This window comes from Hemitrygon akajei, chromosome 16 (assembly GCF_048418815.1).
Source record: "Hemitrygon akajei chromosome 16, sHemAka1.3, whole genome shotgun sequence".
Lineage (NCBI taxonomy): Eukaryota > Metazoa > Chordata > Chondrichthyes > Myliobatiformes > Dasyatidae > Hemitrygon > Hemitrygon akajei.
The window spans coordinates 24927982-24951589 of NC_133139.1; the positions used below are offsets into that span (position 1 = coordinate 24927982).

The window sequence follows — 23608 nt, forward strand, 5'->3', positions numbered from 1 at the left end:
ATCACCAATTTCAAGGGACAAGTATGGCTTTGAGGGACTGAAGTAACGGGCAGTTAAAAGAAAACATTTTTTAAATGCTGTAAGTTTTTTTGAACACTTGTTTTTATAATTTTGAATTGGGCGGTAATTCTGCTGTGAAGTGTTGGCAGGTTAGCATAATGCAGGTCAGCTCCTTACAGTGCCAGCTCTAAGATGGGATGTTCAATTCTCTCCACTGTCTGTAAGGAGTTTGTACGTTGTCCCCACGACCACTTGGGTTTCCCCCAGGTCCTCCCACAATCCAAAAATCATATGGGTTAGTTGTGCGCATGCTGTGTTGGTGCTGGAAGTGTGATGACAGATGTGGGCTGCCCAACACAACCCTTGTTGATTTGATTTGACTTGATGATGCATTTCACTATGTTTTGACATGCGAAAAATAAAGCTGGAAAATTTCACTGCGCTTTTTTATCTTCACCCGTTTGAGCGAAGCTGATGCTGACATCTTTGAAAGGCATGTTCCGATCCCAGCATGGAGTGGGAAACAGTGCAGTTACCCAGAGACTTTCTGCATGATTGTGGAAACGTAAAGTTACAATTGAAGATTTACACGAGGCAAGCAGAAACCTTCTAAAGCAGGCGGTAGTGAGCAGAGGCAGACATCGTCTGTCTCTTAATGCTGTCCTGAGCTCATGCAGCCTGGATCAGACCAAGATCTTCCTGGACTGTGTTGTCCAGAAGCGGTCACCAATCCAGACCAGGAAGCAGGTAACAGTGAGGAGGGTTGTACCTGTGACACCGTACAGCGTGCAACACGTTTTCACGTCTCTTGCACATGAATATTCTGCACTTGAGAATTACAAAGTGTGGCCGCTGGCACTGAAGTAGCTCTTCTGTGGGGAGTTGAAGTGACTGAGCAGTAAGGGGCCTGTGAGTCGGACTCACCTTCTGCCACAGGTCCTCTCTACTTATCACACATTTGACTGAGAGGCAGGTTATAAAAAGCCAAAGTTTATTTTTAAAAATTCTCAAAGAAACAATGAGAGCAAGTGGAACACTTGGAGAGCAAAGATTTCAACACTGAACAATACAAGATTGCACAAAGAAAGCTGCTATATGGTTAAAATTGCAATGCTTATTTGTTACTGTAATTTGTGCCACACTTAATATCTTCTTTATTGAACCCAGTCAGACATTACAAACTGGTCAAAGCTGAATAACCAAAAGTGAAAGATTCTGGGACAGAGTTCTGTATCTTCATCCATTGCATTTTGGAAATTAGAGGATTTTTCATAAACCTTTAATTGCAATTGTCAAATTTCTTTAAGGAATAACTACACTCAGAATCATAGCTGATATTCACTTGCAGGATATGGCCTTTGTTGGTAAAACTAAAAATCATTGCCCATCTTTAATACTCTTGAGGGAATGCTTTCTAGAAAGCTGTTGCTCTTCTAGTGAAGGTCCTGCCACCCTGTTAGTCAAGAGATCTAGGATTTAGAAACAGATGGGCCTAAGTCAGGGTGAAGTGGAACCTAGAAATGATCTTGTATATCTGATGCCTGTCGCTTTAGGGAGTAGAGATAATTTTGGAATGTACTGCTGGGATAATCTTGGTAAATATCTGCAGTGCATTGTATAGATGGTAGTGCATCCATGGTGCACTAGTGTAGTGAGAGAATATTCAGGGTAATACATGAGGAGTTAGTCAAGTGGGCTGCTTGATTCTGAATAGTCTTGAGTTCTGTGATTGATGTTAAGAGTTGTGGGGAACTTTCCATTACTCTCCAGACCCAGGTTTTGTTGAGGGTGGAATGGCTTTGGGAAGGCTGGAGGTGAGCAGTCACTACAGCCATATGTAAATAACTGGTCCACATTATTTTCTGGTCAATATTGACATCTTGGATGTTGAAATTGGGGATTTCAGTGACAGTAATACTATCAAACACATTCTCTCTTATGGGTAATGGTTATTATCTGGAAGTATGACAGAAAATTACCAGTTGCTTAACTGTCTGTGCCCGAACATTGACCAGATCTTGCTGGTTGGAAAAGAGTTATGAATGGAACCATCAAAAAACATTCCTAATTCTGATCTCAGTTTGCAAAACAGCTGAAGGTGTCTGGGATACTCCCCTGAGGGATTTCTGCAACAATTTTGTGTGACTGAGATCAGTAGCTTCCAAGCACCATAACCATTTTCTAGATACATTGGAGAACTGACCAGAATGGAGTTACGATGATGTCCAGCGCCAAGTGATTCTGATGGAAGCCAATCTCAGCATCAGCGAGCAGGCTATTAATGTTGATGGCAGCCCTGTTGAAACCATCTATCATGTCATTGATGTTTGAGAGTAGGCTAGTAGGCACTGGTTGGGTGGATTATTCAGCCTCTTGTCCACTTCGTTGGGTGCATGCCAGTGTAGTCACTGTACTGGAATAACATGGTTAGAAGTGGAGCACATATTTTTAGTTTTACAGCCAGGTGTTCTCAGGGGCTGTACCCTCGGCTACATCAGTAATTTGTTAAAGTCACATGGAGTGAATAAAATTGGCTAAAAGTTGGCTTCTGTGATGGTAGAAATCTCATGAGGAGGCCAAGATGGACTATCCGCTTGGCAGATATGGTTGAAGATGGTTTAGGAATAAAGTGGCCTGCCAACTCACATTTATTCAGATGTGAGTCCCACCAGCACAAATGTGCTCAACTTAAACTGGCAGCTAGACAACATTTGAACCAGTATTGGACAGTAGGATGAGTCTACGGCTAATCTGGAAGCTGGTGACTGCACTGTATATATGGGCATCAGAATTTCTCTGGCCTAAACTGTACTGAATGGTTATTAAATCCAATAGCTACCATGGACGTACAACTCAACCCATAGCCTCCACTTTGGTCCCATGCCAAGCACTGGTTGAAAATGTTAGCTTTAACTGAAAATACAATCCCTATATCCATAAGACCAATTAAATGGCACCATCCACCCAGTAACACAGACAAAAGGAATGCACTTCGTTCACTGAATCCTCATGCCCAAGAAAGCAAAATCTAGAATAACATTGCAATAGCTTGGACCGAACTGAGCTCAAGGGTAAATGACAATGGCTTCTCATTCACTATGTGGGAGATCCATTTGCCCTTTTAAGGAATGTTACAGTTACAACAAAGACACTTCAGTTTATCCAAACCCAACACTCCTGTGCAAGTACAGCAAAGGTTAAAAACTGAGTAAAGCTTCCTCTGTAGTGTCCCGTTAGACACTCCCAAGGCAGAGACAATGTGTGTTAGGTACAGTGTAAAAGCTTCCAAATTACAAACTGACTTAATTCCAAAATATTTAATTGGTTGTATTTCACTTTGGGATTTCTTTAATGCAGGGGTTCCCAATCTGGGGTCCTTGCTTCATAGTATTGGTCCACAACATAAAAAAGGTTGGGAACTCCTGCTTTAAGGTATAGAAGGTGGTGTAGAGAAGTGTGTTTTTTTATTCCTACCAAATCTCACCCACTAACATTTCTCTTTTTCCGGTAGGATGTAACAAGGGCAGTTTGATCGCTTAACTCATACGGTGAAAGATACGGAAATCTTCCCCATGACAAATTCAACTGGTGATTGTTCTATTCTTTGAAGAACATGTCAGCACACAAGCTGGAGGAAGCAATCACTTCCCCTGCTTTCATGGCTCATAGAGCACGTGGCTTGTGTGATCACTTTATGCAGCTAATTGCTTATTCTGAGCTTATGTTTATCAATTCAGGTTTTGTTTATGAAGACTTGTGTTGATTTTTCATTCTTCCATAGTTTCACTTTGTGCTTCAGACAGCATTCCAGTTCTGCAGTGCCTCAAGCACAGCCCACAAAGTGCTCCATCATATGGCATTGTTTCAAGTGTCTTTAGTTGTAAATGAGTTACCAGCAGAAACCTCCAACTCTTGACTCCTGACAGCAGCGTTTGGGGATTTCCTGAATAGATGTTGAGCTGTTTCTGTAAAGTAAGTGTTCTATAAAAGTATGCTTTCATGTTCATTAACCCTTCATTCATTGTACCTCCCAAACAATACACACACATGCACTCTCTCTCTCTCTCTCTCTCTCTCTCTCATGTTCAGTAACCCATCATTCATTGTACCTCCCAAACAACCTGCACAGACACACCTACACAAACGCATACACACGTACACACTGACTCACTGTTTTAATCCACTTTGATAACAGTGCTTTCAGTCAGGCTGCTGTGGATTTTGAAAACCAATCTCTTAACACTTTCTTTCTTTAGGTTCCATTTTGGTTTCCAGCTTGGAGATTGTAGACTGAGCACGCTGTCTACGGCTGCCTGCTGTTCCCGACGTGTTTCGCAGTGTTTCAGTGTCCGAAGATGCAAAATTCTCCTTTCTGCACTCTTCTAGCTCTTTGCGAAACCTGGACCTGCTGGCACCTACCATTAGCGCAGGCTGTACCAGATCTTCGTTTATTGCTAAGGAATCTTCAGTCTGACAGTGCAGGAGATCTGACTGGTGATCTCCAGAATGGAGATGTTTATGACCAATAGGAGTCAATGAAGCACTCATGGGAGTTATTGCCATTTCCACTTCAGAGGGTATATCTTGTTGATTCGAATTCTGAAATGGATCCCCCTGTATCCTCGAGTTGTTGACTTCAGCTTCTCCATCACCCCCCATGGGTCTGCCAGGATATTGGCAAAGGCTTGAAATAGGATGAGTTAGCTGACATCGCCAATCCACAGCATCCCACTTCTGATTTTTCACCTCTGACCTATGAACCTCAATTCCTGGAACCAAGTGCGGTCTCCAAGTGCTGGACCCTTCATGATCACAGCATGTACTTTCTGCTAGGCCAGGACCTGGGTCTGAATCAAATCCTGCCCCGACCCAAGTCCCTTTACATGGAGGACAGTTGATTTCTGATGCTTCCTCGTCCTTTTTGCTGGCTCTCTCAATCTTTGGCCTTTCCTGCTCAACTATGGCTGTTGCCCCATCACTAATGTTCACTTCATCAACTGCTTCTTGTCTCAGGAGTGAATGATTCTTTTCAAGCAACTTTGCCTTTCCCACTGGCTTGGTGTCCTGATGTGTCTTGTGCTTCTGCACTGACCATTCTTCTGCCTTCTGGGCTGTCACAGTCTCTTCCAGTTCCTGTTGATCAGCAGAGGCCTCGAGTTCAGTCGGCTCATCCAGTTCCTGGGAATCACTGTGCAGGGTTTCACTTCCCCCTTCACCGAGGGAGAACTCGGGATGCTTCTTTGACCCATACTGTTTCTTTTCGGCAAGACAGACAGCTGAGAACCTCTCTCCCAAGTGCAGCTGTCTCAGCAGGGGTGAGCGTATCGTTTCCACACTGCGAGGGCGCACCAAGTGCCTCACTATAGTTGGAGGGGACAGTGTCTTGCCAGAATAGGCTTGGATGTTCTTGGAGGAACAGGATAAAGGGGAGGGTGAGCGGTGTGGTGAAGATGCTTGGGGCGTTGGTGATGGAGTGCAAGCCAGAGGTGAGGGTGGGATGCTGCTGGTGGACTTCCGTCGGCCAGCTTTGTAACGCTGGCTATTGGACTTGGAGGCCAGCCCATGCAAAGAGCAGGGCCTGAGGTTTCCTGCTGGAGAGGTTGGAGCACTTTGTCCAGGAGAGATGTTCTGAGGCGAGGTGGTCCCTGTTTAAAAAAAAAAGACAGGACCCAGTTAGATCTGTGCTTTATATAATTAAAATTGGACAGAGACTGATTCTAAATTGATCCCGATGGAGCTCAGTAACAATCTTGGATCAAAATTAACCACTAAAGTACTCTAACCATTGGATTTTAAAACCCAGCTGGCCCAAAATTTACTGAGACAAGAAAAGAAGCGGTCATAACCTGAGTGGGGATCTGGTGCCGGGCTTCGACAGGGAGTTGCTGGTCCTGGCGACAGACTGCAAGTGGGAGATCCCGGGGCACTTTCACTAGACGACTGATACAAGCCCGATGGAAGACCTCGGCCGGTGTTCCGTGCTGCCGGCTGCTTTGAAATCTTGAGGCGTGACTTCCTTCTGTTAAAGCCAAGGGGTTAGACATGGTTAGTGACCACTTCTCTCGAATGCTTGAAGAAAAGACCACTACTGGTCTATTGACTCATGGATTAAGGATTTTTTTCTTTAACCCATGTGGCTGTAACTGTGCGCACTTATTGCCTATCCCTGAAGAGCAGTAGCTTGCTAGGATACCCGCCAGTCAACCACACATCTGAAGGTCCGGAACCACAAAGAGGCCAGACTGGGTTAAGATGCTTGATTTCATTTCAAGAAAGACATCAGTTTACTAGTTTTTTTTTGGTAATAATTGCTGATGCAAACTACTGCAATTCAGATGGTCAAGTACAAGAAGTCACTCACCACCACCATCTAAAAAGTAGTCTGAGATGGGCAGTACCTCCCAACTCTGTGATCTCCTAACTCTATGATATCGTGGGCATCACTGAATCGTGACTGAAAGAAGATTATAGCTGGGAACGTAACGTCCAAGGATACATATTGTATCGAAAAGACAGGCAGGTAGGCAAAGGGAGTGGCGTGCCTCTGTTGGTAAAAAAAAATGAAGTTAAATCATTAGAAAGAGGTGACATAGGGTTGGAAGATGCTGAATCATTATGGCTAGAGCTAAGGAATTGCAAGGGTAAAAAGATCCTGATGAGAGTTTTATACAGATCCCCAAACAGTAGTAAAGATGTGGTCTACAAATTACAACGAGATAAAAAATGCATGTCAAAAGGGCAATGTTACCATAGTCATGGAGGATTTCAATATGCAAGTAGATAAGTAAAATTAGGTTGGTACTGGATCCCGGGGGGGCGGGGTGGGGGGTATCTCTAGAACAGCTATGAGATGGTTTTTTAGAGTAGTTTGTGGTTCAGCCCGGGGGGGGGGGGGGGGGGGGGGAATCAGCTATTCTCGATTGGGTGTTGCACAATGAACTGGAATTGATTAGAGAGCTTAAGGTAAAGGAACACTTAGGCGAAAGTGATTGCAATTTGAGAAGGACAAGCTAAAGTCAGATGTACCAATATTACAGTGGAGTAAAGAGAATTACAGAGGGATGAGAGAGGAGCTGGCCAAAATTAATTGGAAAAGGACAATGGCAGGGATGATGTCAAAACAGCAATGTCTGGAATTTCTGGGAGCAATTCGAAAGGCACAGGATATATACATCCCAAAGAGGAAGAAGTATTCTAAAGGCAGAAGGACACAACTGTGGCTGACAAGAGAAGTCAAAGCCAATGTGAAAGCCAAATAGAGGACATATAATACAGCAAAAATTAATGGGCAGTTGGAGGATTGGAAAGCTTTTAAAAACCGACAGAAGGCAACTAAACAAGTCATTAAGAAAGAAAAGAGGAATATGAAGGCAAGGGAGCAAAAAAATATTAAAGGGGATATCAAAAGTTTCTTTAGATACATTAAATGTAATAGAGGTGAGAGTGGATATCAGACCACTGGAGAATGATGCTGGAGGGGTAGTAATGGGGGAATAAGGAAATGGTGGACAAACTGAGTAAGTATTTTGCATCAGTCTTCACTGTGGAAGACACTAGCAATACGCCAGAAGTTTGAGAGTGTCAGGGCAGAAGTGTTGAAGTTGCCATTACTAGGGAGAAGGTTCTTGGGAAAACTGAAAGGCCTGAAGGTAAATTAGTCACTTGGACCAGATGGTGTACAGCCCAGGTTCTGCAAGAGGTGGCTCAAAAGATTGTGGAGGCATTAGTAATGATCTTTCAAGAATTAATTGATTCTGGCAAGGTTCCGGAGGAATGGAAAATTGCAAATGTCACTCCACTCTTCAAGAAGGGAGAGAGGCAGGAGAAAGGAAATTATAGGCCAGTTAGTCTGGCCTCAGTGCTTAGGACGATGTTGGACTCCATTGTTAAGGATGAGGTTTCAGGGTACTTGGAGGCACATTATAAAAAAGGCCGTAGTCAGCATGGTTTCCTCAAGGGAAAATCTTGCATGGGAAATCTGTTGGAATTCTTTGAGGAAATAACAAGCAGGATGAACAGAGTCAGTGGATGTTGTCTACTTGGATTTTTAGAAGGCCTTTGACAAAGTGCCTCACATTAGGCTGCTTAACAAATTAAGAGCCCATGGTATTAGGAAACAGTTGAGGCCGGTTCATTGGCTATATTTAAGTGGAAGTTAGATATGGCCCTTGTGGCTAAAGGGATCAGGGGGTATGGAGAGAAAGCAGGTACAGGGTTCTGAGTTGGATGATCAGCCATGATCATACTGAATGGCGGTGCAGGCTCGAAGGGCCGAAGGGCCTACTCGTGCACCTATTTTCTATGTTTCTATGAAACTCTGAGGTATACAGAGAGGAATAAAAAGTTGCAAAGATGTTATTAATCTCTTTTGGATTGCTTGTCAAGTTTTGGTGCCTGTCTCTTATCTGGGGAATAAGTCGTGATGCAGCTTGACGTTTCAACTGATGAGCCATAAGCCGGCTCGCCTTGTCACCGTATTCAAAATAGAGGCCACGTGTCTTAAGAATTAACTGTTCTGATAGGTTTGTAGATAGAAGATTAAACCTCGCTTGCAATCAGCCCGGCTTTTATATATTTCCGCATTGGGTGCCTCAGAATATTGCCTATCCAAGTCCAAAATAGATTGCAATAACACTTGCTACGCTCCTTATTGGCATGTGTAGTATAAGATATTATTTCACCCAAGTAAGCTTTTAAAGTTTCCCAAAGTAAAGAGTATGGTACTGACTCAGTTTTGTTAGTCTCGAAGAATGTGTCAATGTTAGCCGATATATAACTACAAAATTTCTCACCGGAAAGCAAAAGGGGATTAAGTCTCCACAGATGCCGTCCTCTAATGTTTAAAGGAAAACATAGGTCCAGTTTCACGGGCGAGCGATCAGATATAACTATAGCAGTGTACTCAATTTGTCTAATCATTGGTATCAAGGAGCTATCTATAAAGAAATAGTCTAGCCTGGAATAGGAGTGGGGAACATGAGAAAAGAAAGAGAATTGCCTAACTGATGGATTCAAATATCAACAAGGATCCATATAACCATTTTGTTGCATAAACATCGAGAAGGCCTTTGCCATACCAGAAGATGTTCCCCTAGAGCTAGACCTATCAAGCAGTGGGTCAATAGCACAGTTCAGATCTCCTGGAGAGATTAGCTGGTCTGTATTCAGGTTAGGTATTAATGACATAACCCTATTTGCAAAGTGGACATCATCCCAAATAGGGGCATAAACATTTACCAAAATGACTGGTATCTGAGAGAGAGATCCAGAGACTATAATAAAGCGACCATTAGGGTCACTGATTACATCAGATGGTGTAAACTGCATTCTTTTGGTGATTAATATTGCCATCCCCCCCTGGACCTACTATTAAATCCGGAATGAAAAACCTGACTGATCCATGCTTTACGGAGTCTATTATGGTCTTCCACTCTTAAATGTGTCTCTTGTAGAAATAGTACATCTGCTTTTAATTGTTTCAGATGGGAGAAAACTTTAGCTCTATTAACAGGACCATTGAGCCCCTTTACATTCTGAGAAATAAACCTCGCAGGGTGGCCTCCATCAGCAGCACTCATGTTAACCGGATCAGGAGACACACAGGGCCCACAATCCAAAACAGTGCGAGGGCACAAACTGCACACAATAACGCACAATGAATAGAAAGTCTGGCCAATCCGTAACACACAAAAGAATAAGCTGCCACGGTAATCTCCCAAAACACTCCCCCCATCCCTTTACACAAACAAAAAAAAAACAATTAACCCCTGAAGCCTAGATCTACCTCCCCAAATGAGGATGATCGCAGGCATTACCAAACAAAAAACTTCCAAAACGTTCCCCCATACAACCAAAATAGACAATAGACAGTAGGGTGCAGGAGTAGGCCATTCAGCCCTTTTAGCCAGCACCACCATTCACTGTGATCATGGCTGATCATCCACAATCAGTACCCTGTTCCTGCCCTCTCCCCATATCCCTTGACCCCACTATCTATAAGAGCTCTATCTAACTCTCTCTTGAATGCATCCAGAGACTTGGCCTCCACTGCCTTCTGGGGCAGTTCAATCAAAACTTTCAATCTAATCTAGGGTGGCTTCCCTCCTTAAAATTTATACCAACGCTTATTCTACCTTTAATATATATAGGCTAAAGATAACACAGGTCAAGCAAAGCATTAAACACACAAAAAAACTGGGAAACTAAATGCCAGAGATACAAATCCCAAATATTGACATTTTGCTGGTTGAAAGTTTTTGTTAATCAGATTCCGCAGCATAGCAGTTTGACCCGATCGCATTCCACAAATTAAACTGGAAAAAATGAACAAAGAAGTGAATTATGAAAATTAACAGTTTGCCTCGGCAGGAGGTCCCTTCAATGCTGCATGAGTAACCTAAAAAAAAGTCATTGCTCTTCTTGTTCTTCTTCTCCCCGGCACGAACGGTAAAACTCTTTGGCCGCCTCTGGTGTATTGAAATAATGATTTTTACCTTCATGGATGACCCAGAGCCAGGCAGGATACAAGAAACCGAACCTGACCCCTTCCCCGTAAAGCAGGGTTTCACTCCTTGAAAGCTGCTCGTTTTTTACCCAGCTCCACACTAAAATCTTCATGATAAAACACGCGATGTCCGCGGAAATACAGCTCCTGCTTCCGTCTATTGATGATGCGTTGCTTATCTTGAAAGAAGTGAAAGAGAACCAGGAACGTTCTTGGTCCCGTTTGGTTGGCTTCAGAGACACCGGTTAGTTTAGGCCCGTCTCGGTAAGCGTGCAAAAGTACGAGAGGCCTTGGGAAGAAATTTGTCCCCAGCACTTCGTCAACAAACTTGGTCATAAATTTAACAGGGTCCGAACCTTCCAGATTTTCAGGAATGCCGACCACTCTTAAATTGGATCTCCGCGGCCAATTTTCGAGGTCATCTAGTTTCCCCTTCAGAAACGCGTTTTCGCTCTGCAGCACTGCAATGGCGGCTTCAGCGCTCGTCAGTCGGTCACTGTAATCATTCAGACCATCTTCAACCTCACGAATGCGTTCATCGTGTGACTTGTAATAAGATATAATTTGTTCCATGGTAGCATTCACTGGTGACAAAGCATCTTCAAGTTTTGTTTTTGGGGCAGAATGCACCGCTTGCATCATGTCAGTAAGAAGTACTAAACGAAGCCTCTCCAAGTCATCGGGTAGCACAGGTCCAGGTCCAACAATGTGCAATGGCGCCATTACTGTAACATCAGCTTTCTTGCTCGAGGCTTCGCTATCTTTTTTTCCCGGTTTGTTAGCTAGCTCGTTAGCTTTGCTGCGGATTCGTCTCATGACGCATTCTTGTTTTAAAGTGGACTTTTACTTTCCATCTTAAGTCTCAAAGGTTGTTGCCGGCAGTTTCACCAAACACTGCCGGTTTTGTTTGATTTACCTTTGCAGTCTAGTTGGAGAGTGAAGACTTTACCGAAGTACGGGAACCTGAAGGGTTGAGTAAAACTGGCGTTGTTCGGTGGTTTCATAAAGGATCGACCTTATTGAATTTTCGTTCAGGAATAGTGACCTGCATCTGAGATAACCCCTGAAAGATCAGGAAGGTTTATGCAGTGTTCACCCTCCAGCACAAAGGTCAGTTCCTTTAAGCCGTTTTACTTCCTTCATCGTAAATCGTTTGGACAAGGCATCTCTCGGCTGGGATCGGCAGATCGTCATTCCTTCGAAGAAATCTGTTTTTAGGGAAGTCTCTCCTTACTGACTGTATAAAACACTTGGACATATCGAATTTACCATTTTAAGAACTGTTTCAGAGTTCGGCTGTTTGTTAAATTGCTGTATAGCAGTTAACTTCTGGTTAAGTTAGTCATTCGTTTACTTTTCACTCTTGTTGAGCAGAGTTTAATAAATGTTTATGCTTGTTTCTAAAACCTGACTCGGTTTTATATTTATTGTTGCTGATCACATAACAGTGGGAATAAAGAGAGCCTTTTCTGGTCGGCTGCTGGTGACTATAGTGTTCTACAGGGGTTTGTGTTGGGACCGCTTCTTTTTACGTTATATGTAAATGACATGGATAACAGAATTGGTGGCTTTGTGGCCAAGTTTGCAGACAATACAAAGGTAAGTGGAGGGGCAGGTAGTTTTGAGGAAGTAGAGAGGCTACAGAAGGACAGACAGGAGAACGGGCAAAGAAGTGCAGAAAGAACACAATGTTGGGAAGTGTATGGTCATGCACCACTAGAAGGAGTAAAAGGTCAATTATTTTCTAAATAGAGAAAAAATTCAACAATCTGAGGTGCAAAAGGACTTGGGAGTTATTGTGCAGGATTCCCTAAAGGTTAATTTGGTTGAGTTGGTAGTGAGGAAGGCAAATGTGATGTCAGCATTCATTTCAAGAGGACTAGAATACAAAGGCAAGGATGTAATGTTGAGGTTTTATAAAGCACCGGTGAAGCCTCATGAGGGAGTATTGTGGGCAGTTTTGGGCCCCATATCTAAGAAAGGATATGCTGATATTGGAGAGTGTTCAAAGAAGGTTCACAAAAATGATTCTGGGACTTGTCACCTAAGGAGGTTCTGATGGCTCTGGGCCTCTACTCACTGGAATTATGAAGAATGAGGAGGGATCACATTGACACCTATTGAATGTTGAAAGGCCTCGCTAAAGCAGATGTGGAGAGATTGTTTCCTATGGGGGTGGAGGTCTAAGACCAGAGGACACAGCCTTAGAATGGAGGGGTGTCCTTTTAGAATGGAGATGAGGAGGAATTCTTTAGTCGGAGAGTGGTGAATCTGTGGAATTCGTTGCCACAGGCGGCTGTGAAGGCCAAGTCATTGGGTATATTTAAGGCAAAGGTTGAGAGATTTGTTTGGTCAGGGCATGAAGGGACAAGGGGAGAAGGCTGGAGACCGAGGCCGAGAGGGAAAATGGATCAGCCATGAGGGAATGGAGAAGCAAACTTGATGGGCCAAATGGCCTAATTCTGTTCCTATATCTTATAGTCTTATGATTGGGAAACACCTTAATTGTCTTTTGTGTTATTACATTTTCTGTGCAAAACTTAATATATCCTAGGACTGAACCAGCATATTCCTCCAAAAGCCATGGATTAGCAGCAATGGGAGGGCAGTACTCAGGGAGCGCGATGCAGCCTTCAGGTCAGGAGACAAACAAGCCTACAGTGAAGCACGGGGGAGTCTCCGCAGGGGCATCAGGGATGCAAAGCACAAATACAAATTGCGCATTGAAAATCAGTTTGAGAACAACAACCCCCACAGTATGTGGAAAGGCATCAAGGCGCTGACAGACTACAAAACCAATAATCTGCTGCCAGATGATGACGCCACATTGCCTGATGTCCTAAACCAGTTCTCTGCCCGCTTTGATACTCAGAGGGAGGAGGCTGCTCCACTCATCAACCCAACTGACGATGAGTCCACACTGACGATGAGACCACACTGACGATGAGTCCACACTGACGATGAGTCCACACTGACGATGAGTCCACACTGCTCCTTAAGCAACATCCGGTGAGATCCACCCTGAGGAAGGTGAATGCGAGTAAGGCAGCTGGCCCGGACGGAGTGCCCGGCCGGGTACTGAAAGCATGTGCTGACCAGCTTGCTGAGGTGTTTACAAGTATAGTTAACCTCTCACTGCAACAAGCTGCTGTTCCAATGTGTCTTAAAACCTCCACCATCATCCCAGTGCCCAAAAAATCAGCTGTGAAGTGCCCGAATAACTATCGCCCTGTAGCTCTGACACCCATAGTCATGAAGTGCTTTGAGAGACTTGTGCTCTCACACATTAAGGCTACAATCCCACCTGATCTGGACAAACACCAGTTTGCCTACTGGGCAAACCGCTGCACAGAGGATGCAATCACAACAGCCCTCCATATTGCTCTGACTCACTTAGAGGAACTGAACACTTATGTGAGGATGTCATTTTGGACCAGTTCTGTATTTAACACAGTCATCCCCCATGAACTGGTCAGCAAACTGAACACTCTTGGTCTTGGTTCCTCCCTGTGCTCGTGGGTCATGGACTTTCTCACAGACCGACCACAGCAAGTCAGAGTTGATAAGTGCACCTCCACCACCTTCATCTTAAAAACAGGCACCCCGCAGGGCTGCGTGCTGAGCCCTATGCTCTACACACTCTTCACACATGACTGCACCCCCATCTACACCTCCAACTCCATAATTAAATTTGCGGACGATACCACAGTGGTTGACCTGGTTTCGGACGAGGATGAAAAAGCCTACAGGCTCGAGGTGGATCATCTGATGGAGTGGTGTAAGGACAACGATCTGGTCCTTAACACTTCTAAAACAAAAGAGATGATCATTGACTTCAGGAGGTCCAAGGACAGAGTACACACCCCCCTCCACATACATGGAGAGGTAGTGGAAAGTGTGGAAAACTAAGTTCCTTGGAGTTATGTTGTCAAAACAGCTGACATGGACCACCAACACCTCACTGCTTGTAAAAAAGGCACAACAAAGGCTCTTCTTCCTCAGAAAACTGAAACAGGCCAAACTCCCACAAAAGCTATTGCTTAACTTCTACAGAAGCACAATTGAAACCATCCTGACCAACAGCGCCACAGTGTGGTATGTTAGCTGCACAGCCGCTGAGCGACAAGACCTGCATCGCGTGGTGAAGGCGGCCCAGCGAATTGTCAGGATGGAGCTCCCAAGACTGGACACCATCTATTCCAGCACACTCAGGAGGAAAGCAATTAGCATAACCAGAGACACCACACACTGCGGCCACTCCCTGTTTGACCTGCTGCTGTCCAGCAAAAGGTTCAGGACACTAAAAGCCAGAACAAATAGACTGAGGAACAGCTTCTACCCCAGAGCTGTGGCCTCCATCACAACACTCCCATAGAACAATGACTGAAACTGTGAGCACACACATGCCGCACAAGGACTCAAATACTTGCACTAACGACACTTTGTGCATTACTGTGATATTCTGGTACTGCTGCAACTTATTTTCTGCTACTTATCTATTTAATACCATTTTTCTATTACTGTCTTGTTTTTATCTACCACTTTGTTTGATTGCCTGAGAGGAGGCCAAATAGAGTTTCATTGTACCTGTGTATAATGACAATAAAGATCATTCAAGTTCAAGTTCAATTGAGTTCTCTCCCCAGGTTAGTGCTGGTCTGTTTAAGTGCTTATCACAATAAAAATGGTTGTTGAGTTTAACAAACTCACTTGTCTACTATTGTGTGTGTGTGTGTGTGTGTGTGTGTGTGTGTGTGTGTGTGTGTGTGTGTGTGTGTGTGTGTGTGTGTGTGTGTGTGTGTGTGTGTGTGTGTATACGTGTAACCAAGATCTTTGCACAATACTGCAGTAATCTTATATATTGCTCTGTACTACTGTAAAAGAAAAACAAATTTCATGACATATGTGAGTGATGATAAACCCAATTCTGATATGGGTCTCTATTGTGGAGTGAGAGGGGGAAGGGAGCAGGAGAGAGGAGGGGGCAGGAAACACCAGAGAGATATTCTGTAATGATCAATAAACTGATTGTTTTGAATCAAGTGACCTTGTCTGGTGTCTCAGGGCTGAGTGTGTCTACACCTGCACCACCCACCCCATCTTCCTTCTCTTCCACCTGTCCCACGGCACTCCACCCTCCTCATTCCCAACATCCTTTGCTCCAGCTAGATTTACAAACTCACTCTCCACTCCATATTGACAAATGCAGTATTGTGCAAAAGTCTTAGGCACCCTATATTAAATGTGCCTGAGACTTTTCCACAGTACTGTATCTCTTCACTTTATTTATTTTTAACCATCTGACATCTACAGTATGTCTGGTTGACCTCCCAGTGAAGTTAGTTTCAGCCTCTCCATGGTTAAGTCAAACTAATGACTGGCTTGTTTATACAGTGAAAGGGGCTAATATTGCACTTGAGCCACAGCAACATCACTTCTTGAACCTATCTCGGCTGAGAACCATTGGTCATCCATGATCTATGTTCTTCACTTGGTTAACTCTCCATTAATTCAAATGTTAAATACAGAAAATCAAGGAAAAAAAAAGTTAAAAATCGTCAACAAGTCAGGCAGCATCTATAGAAACGTTTCTGATTGATGTCATTTCATTCTGAACTGATCCTGCCAGATCTGCTAAGTCTTGCCAGCATTATCCTTTATATTTTATCATTCACTTTGATAAATCTGTATAAACACCATCCACTACATTTTCTGTACCAAGACAAGCTGTTGTTGCTTCAAATAATAAATTTGCCAACCATGTAATGCTTTCATCAGCTTTTCCAGGTTGTCATTCATGAGCTGTTGTTTGCGAGCAGCACCTAACATGCAACACAGAGCTTACGTTGCCGGTGATCAGCAGGAGCTCAAGAAATGCAGCTACGATCTGCGCAAAGTCATCGAGGCAGCGAAACGACAATACAGGGACAAGATTCAGACTCAACTTTCCACCAACAACACACGCTGCTTACGGCAAGGTCTGCACACCATCGCAGATTTAAAAGCTAAACAGAGTGGAGTTTCCAGCATCGCTGCCTCTCTCCCAGACGGGCTAAATCTTTTTTTACGCTTGATTCGATGTTACCAATACTGAGCCCCTGAGGAAACCTGCTCTGAGGCCGAAGAGGCGGGACTGGATGGCATCCCAGGTTGGGTACTCTGGATGTGCGCGGCACAAATGGCTGGCATGCTTACAGACATTTTTAATCTCTCCCTCTCCTAGTGTAGAATGCCCTCCTGCTTCAAAACATCCACCATTGTCCCTGTACCTAAAAAGACCAAGGTAACATGTCTGAATGACTGGTGTCCTGTCACACTCACCTCAATACTAAGCAAGTGCTTTGAGAGGCTGGTCAAGGATTACATCTGCAGCATGCTACCACCCACATTGGACCCCCTATAATTCGCCTACCGGCACAACCGATCGACACATGATGCAATAGCCACAGCCCTAACACTGACCTTACACATCTGGAGAAGGATGCTTATGTGAGAATGCTGTTCTTCCACTACAGTTCAGCATTCAACACCATCGTTCCGTCCAGGCTCAACAAGACGCTCAGAGAACTAGGCCTTCACCCTGCCTTGTGCAGCTGGATCCTGGACTTCCTGTCAGATCTCCAGCAGGTGGTAAGAGTGGGCTCCCTCACCTCTGCCCCTCACCACAGGTTCCCCTCAGGGCTGTGTCCTAACCCCCTCCTTTACTCTCTATATACCTGTGACTGTGTCACCACCCACAGCTCCAATATGCTAATTAAATTTGCTGACGATACTACATTGATTGGCCTTATCTCAAATAATAATAAGGCAGCCTACAGAGAAGAAGTCATCACCCTGTCAAGAAAACAACCTCTCCCTCAACGTCGCAAAAACAAAGGAGCTGGTTCTGGATTACAGGAGGAATGGAGACAGGCTAACCTGTATTGACATCAATGGATCTGGGGTTGAGGGGGTGAACAGCTTTAAGCTTCTTGGCATAAACATCACCAAGGATCTCACGTAGTCAATACATACCGGCTGTGTGGTGAGAAAAGCACAACAGCATCTCTTTCACCTCAGACGGCTGAAGAGGTTTGGTATGGGTCCCCAAATTCTAAGAACTTTCTACAGGGGCACAATTCAGAGCATCCTGACTGGCTGCATCACTGCCTGGTATGGAAACTGTACTTCCCTCAATTACAGGACTCTGCAGAGAGTGGTGTGGACAGCCCAGTGCATCTGTAGATGTGAACTTCCCACTATTCAGGACACTTACAAAGACCGGTGTGTAAAAAGGGTCCGAAGGATCATTGAGGACCCAAATCACCCCAACCACAAACTGTTCTAGCTGCTACCATCCGGGAAATGGTACTGCAGCATAAAAGCCAGGACCAACAGGTTCCGGGACAGCGTCTTCCACCAAGCCATCAGACTGCCTAATTCATGCTGACGCAATAATATTTCTATGTTATACTGACTATTCTGTTGTACATATTATTTATTATAAATTACTATAATTGCACATTGCACATTTAGATGGAGATGTAACGTAAAGGTTTTTACTCCTCATGTACATGAAGGATGTAAGTAATAAAGTCAATTCAATGCAAGGGTAAAGGTGACTTTGTTACACCATTAGCCCGAGAAAGGTGCACTGAGCGAGACTCACGTTTCCTGGCCATCTTTCTTCCGATGCCGCTTCTTGCGTCGAGCCATCTTGCCCCTGAAACTTGTCTTTCTTGCAGGGCCGATCTTTATCGACGTGTTCTCTAGTGGGGTGGAACAGACGACCACCTTGTTCCCACTCTGTGGCAGAAAGAAGGGCGTTCATTATCAATGATGGTTCAGGAACAGCCTTGCTTTCAGAGCCTCTAGAATCAAGGGTCCAACTAAGTTTACAAGATGGAATTTAGGAATATTCTAATTTGAACACAGACAAAGGATATGGACACAGGGAATATGGAATTGGGAAAGGAAATTGGCAATGGAATAAGCAATAGAAACATTCGACCAAAATGGAAGACAATCAGAGAGGAATGGCGCATGCCAATAGTCCAGGACTTTAAAATGTCAGACTGCTATGGGACATATACAGTAAATGGTAGGGCACTAAAGAGTGCCGATGAATAGAGAGACCCAAGGTTTCAAGTCCATAGTTCCCTGAAAGTGTTAACATAGTTATACAGGATGGTGAAGAAGGCATATGGCATATTTGCCTTCATAGGTCAGGGTATGAAATATCAAATTTAGGACATTATCTTTCAACTTTATGAAAGACTGGCTAGACAGCAATTCAGTATTGGGTGCAGTTCTGTTCGCCAAACTAAAGAAAGGATGTGATTGTGCGGGAGGGAGTGCTGAGGAGATTCAGCAGGACTTTGTTGGGATTGGAGGACTTTTGTTGCAGGGAGAGATTGAATAGGCTGGGCTTTTTTTCCACATAAAGGAGGCTGACAGAGATAAATGAAATACAAGAAGCTTAGATATGGCTTAGTCAGAATCTTTTTCCATTGGTAGAGGTTCCAAAACCGAGGGCACAGGTTTAAGATGAGAGTAAGGAAATTTTGAAGGAGATTAGAGAGAAGAGTTTCTTTCACACAGACTGGTTAATATCTGGAACATGCTGCTAGAGGTGGGGGAAGAGTCAGACATTTAAGTAGACAAGGTAGTGAAAGATCCAGACTTAATGCAAGCAAATACCCATACTACATGGGAGCAAAATTAGACCATTCAGCCCATCGCTTCTTCTCTACCATTTGAGTTTAGTGTAGTAGGCAAAAGGGTCAGCATGGATTTGATGGGCTGAAGGGCCCCATTTCCGTGCTGTATAACAATGACTGAATAACATACAAAATGATGAGGGACGGAAGCTGCAAGACAGGGAATGGGAGAGGTTTGGGCTTAGTGGAACAGGGAAAGGGGAAGGGAGAGCCAGAGGGTTTTGATTAACACGATGCACAACTCACTGGAAGACATCCAGACCACTGATAGCAATGACAGTACCTTCAAGAGGATCTCCACCACCTCCGTATGAACAAGTCCCATCACCGATTCACCATTGATGTGAGTGATGAGGTCACCAGCGCTCAATCCCGCCTCATGAGCTGGGCTTCCTTCCTCTACATTCTGCAGCAAAGCATAGACAACAGCTCAGTGCAAGGGTGAAGAAGGTCCCAATATTTGTCCACCAGTCCCTACATTTTAACACCCTACTCTCTGAGCTGTTTTTCGATCCTAAAATCCTAATGCTCTCTGTCATTCCTGATGCCCTCTCAAACATCATACTCAGGTGTCCAATCCCTCTCCCATCTGTTTGGTACTTAACTCCAATCCTATCTCACCAACAGCTACGTTGATGTTAGGGCCCACTCTTCCATTTCTGCAAACCTTTCACTGTATGATACCCAAACCTCCCAGCCTAGATAGGCAAGACCTGTTCTACCGCCTCTTGAGCAAATTCTCACACCTTTCATTCTGACCTCTCTTTGGTGCGTTTGCTCTTTTCGACTTTGCCTTCAGCAGGCTGGGCACCCTTTCAACCTGACTATGTTCATCAACAACCTTTCCAAACAGGATTGCCAGAGCTGACAAAGTCTGGGCTATTACCCAAAAGCAGCTTCCCCTCTGTAAAGTCAGCCGAGTTTCTCTATTAGGCATGCTCCTTGGTAAATAACAACAAATAGAAAATGATGCATTATTCTTGCAAACTCTAGTACAAACTTGATTTATAAAATTGTGTGCAGCACGCTTCAATGGAATTATCTTACACTGAATCCACAACACTAGAACAGGGCATTTGTCCCAGCCAGTCTGTACCCACATGAGCTTTTCCCACTCTTAATCAATATCCACCACAACTGTATTCTATTATTTTCTCTCTCAAATGTTTATCCAACTTCCCCTTAAACACAGCTCTTTGCTGCATCTCAAACATTTCCTGGGAGATGCACAATCTCATGGATCTCTGAGTGTGGAGTTTTCTCCTAAATTCCCAAGTTCAGATACTCGACCTTTTCAAACACTTGTAATTTTAAAGATTTTTATGGATTTAACAGTTTGGAGGAAGATATTGGTATCTGGATGTCTGGTTTGTTAATTAGTCCCACAGCTCGTATCACTATCTGGTCCGAGATCCACTTACCCAGACCATATGGTGCACAGTATACACATCACTATCTCCCACATAGACTGGGATTGCCCGTAAAGTGAAGCCGAACTTCTTTCCAGAACTGTGGATAATTATCGGAGGCCGCAGACTTGTGATATTTAGTGAATGATCGCGACTTGGAGAGGAATCCCTGGACGAGGAATTTGACGAAAGGGAGTGTTGAGAAATTGCACCAACCAGGGGCCCACGGGCAAACTCTGAAACACAGAAAGCAACCAGAAGTATTAGCATCTGCCAGTTAAATCGCAGCTTGTTTCAGACAGATCTGTAGCCAGTGAATTGTGTGAATGGATCCAAATCTTCTCACACAGTCTGAGGACTGAGTTTCATTGTGAGAAATGCAGTAAGGGCATAGGCTTGACGGAGATTAAAGAGATATTAAAGGGAGAGAAATAAAGGGCAAACGTAAGGCACAATTCTTTGGAACAAACAAGGAGAGGGGGCTTTAGATTCCTCACCGTACATTCCCAATCTTCACAACATTCATCTACATTAATCACACACTCCACAATGAATCTCTGCTTTCACAGCTACATATCCCTGTGTCCTAATCAGCACTATCCTACATAACACACACAAAGGGCTGGAGGAACTTCGAAGGTCAGGCAGCATCTTTGGAGAGGAATAAACAGTCGACATTTTGGGCCAGTCATCGGCACTATCTCATTCCTGCCCCAGCTGCAAATGCTGACCTAGATATATGCATCCAGAAATTGTCTCTGTGCCCTCCCCCTGTCAGTCAAGGTCTGCCCTCAGAACATTCACCCCAAACACATTTTTCCAGTCAAGGGATCTGACACCCACTGAGACCCCTTTTTTAGATTATTCCCTCACTCAGTGATTACCCAAGACAACACACTCCCACAGATTCCTAGGGTCATATCCACAGGACTGTATAAAGTTACCTGGGGCACCAAAGAGGCATGTGCAATTCCTTGACCTCTTCATCTTCAACATCCCTATAACATTGATCCTGGAGGTAATTCCCATGTTTAGTTTCTCTACCCTTTCAAACACTCATAATTTAAAAAAAAACAATGAAATGTACCAGAGGTTCCCAACCTGGGGTCCATGGACTCATTGCTTAATGGTATTGGTCTATGATATAAAAAAATTTGGGAGCCCTGGTTTGGAGGAAGATATTGGAATCTGATGTCTGATTATGCTTTATTAATCAGTTCCACAACCAGTATCACTATCTGGCCTGAGATCCACTTACCCAGACCATATGGTGCACCATATACATATTACTGTCTCCCACACAGGCTGGAATTGCCTAAAACATGAAGCTGAACTTCTTTCCAGAACTGTGGACGTAAGAAAACCCCTGCTTACCAGGTGAGATTAGAAGTGAAAGTGTTCCACTGGAAGCTGATTTTGGAACTGTCCTCCCTGGAGTCAGCCTGTTCTCTGAAGTTCCGGAGTGATCCTCGAGTTTATGAGCTGAGAGCCGTGCTTTTGGAGTGGAGCTTCTGTGATCCACGCTGTTGCTGCGTACGCGCATGAGATTAATATTGCTGGCGAGAACATCTGCAAAACAATTAGCCCACGGCAGACAATAAATTATTAGCAGTTGACAACACCTAGGATAAAATCACTATTAAAATAGTGATTTTAGCAGCTTTGGATTCTACTTTGCGACTTTTGTATTGTTACAACAAAATTCAGCACTTTTACTATTGTATCCGAGAAACTCCATGTATCACTGATAATTGCCTCCTACTCTGGACAATGCCACCTCCCCAATATTATTTCCTGCCTCCTAGACCACACACTCTTCCTTTGATCTGTTTGCTTTCACCTGTTGGCTAAGTTGTTTCTGTGTCTTTTGAAAGCTCATCTAGGGTGCATTATACTCAACGTAGTCTACTCATTTGTGTATTTTATACACTGTATAGTTTACAGTTGTGTGGCACGTGGCCAAGTGGTTAAGGCATTGGACTAGCGATCTGAAGGTCATGAGTTCGAGCCCCAACCAAGGCAACGTGTTGTGTCCTTGAGCAAGGCACTTAACCACACATTGCTCCAGTCCACCCAGCTGAAATTGGGTACTGGCAAAATGCTGGGGGTGAACCTCGCGATAGACTGGCGTCCTAGCCCGGGGGGGGGGGTGGGAGCATAAGCACCAGCCTGATGAGCCTATAAGGCTCAGGACAGACTTTAATAATCTACAGTTATAATCTAGTTATGGTTAGGGTCTATATATGGACAGGTATATTGCTACACTCCATGCATCGTCTCTGTTACTTGTTCACTTTTCAGGACATCGTCATTGCTGGTGAGGCCACAATTGCCCTTGAGAAAATGCAAGTAGTGGAGAACGGCTGAAGGCAGTGATATTATTGGGTATTAGAATAGAGTGTGCTTCACAGGAGTACCTGCGGGTGGCGCTGTTCCCATGCCTGAGCTGCCTTGTTCCTGTGGAAGAAGTTGTGGGTTTGGGAGGAACTGTCAGAGTAGCCTACACCAATAACTGAAGTGCATTTTGTAGATAGTACATACTGCAGCCACTAAGCAAAGGGGGGAGGGAAATTGGTGATGGAGAAATAACTGTTTGAGTCGAGGGTTAATGATAACCTCCAAATGTCCATAGTGGGGTAGCTGATAACGGTAACACAATAAATGTCAAAGATCTTAATAGACAGTCACTTCCCACCACTTTTACTGTATGAATGTTACTTGTCAACAATCAGCCCTTTCAATGCAGGCACGGAGTGCTTTATTTGCTGAGAAGTTGTGAATGGAATTAAGCATGTGAGGCATCAGCAAACATCTCTGCTCTGATATTACAATGGAAAGGAAGTCACAGCTGAAGCAGTGGGCCTGTGACACCACTCTAAGGAATTCCTACAGAGATGATTATACGCTAGTTTTGTTTCCCCCTGTGGGTGTGAGACGTGGGGATCTGTTTCAGAGATTGTGCTCAGTTATAAATTTGTCCAGAAGGATCATTTGGA

At 44.1% G+C, this 23608-nt stretch overlaps 1 protein-coding gene across 2 annotated transcripts in view; it reads right to left on the minus strand.

Annotated features, from left to right (window-relative positions):
* Positions 1-974: 974 nt before the first annotated feature.
* The window catches only part of LOC140739842 (microtubule-associated serine/threonine-protein kinase 3-like), an 86651-nt gene continuing 64017 nt past the window's right edge, over positions 975-23608 (minus strand). For both annotated transcript variants that reach the window (XM_073068436.1, XM_073068435.1), the window contains 6 exons: positions 21987-22181; positions 20625-20848; positions 19487-19609; positions 18153-18289; positions 5847-6019; positions 975-5645 (listed from right to left, as the gene is read on the minus strand). In XM_073068436.1, the coding sequence (XP_072924537.1) occupies positions 4237-5645; positions 5847-6019; positions 18153-18289; positions 19487-19609; positions 20625-20848; positions 21987-22181 (2261 nt within the window). In that variant the 3' untranslated portion in view covers positions 975-4236. The remainder of the gene's footprint in view (positions 5646-5846; positions 6020-18152; positions 18290-19486; positions 19610-20624; positions 20849-21986; positions 22182-23608) is intronic.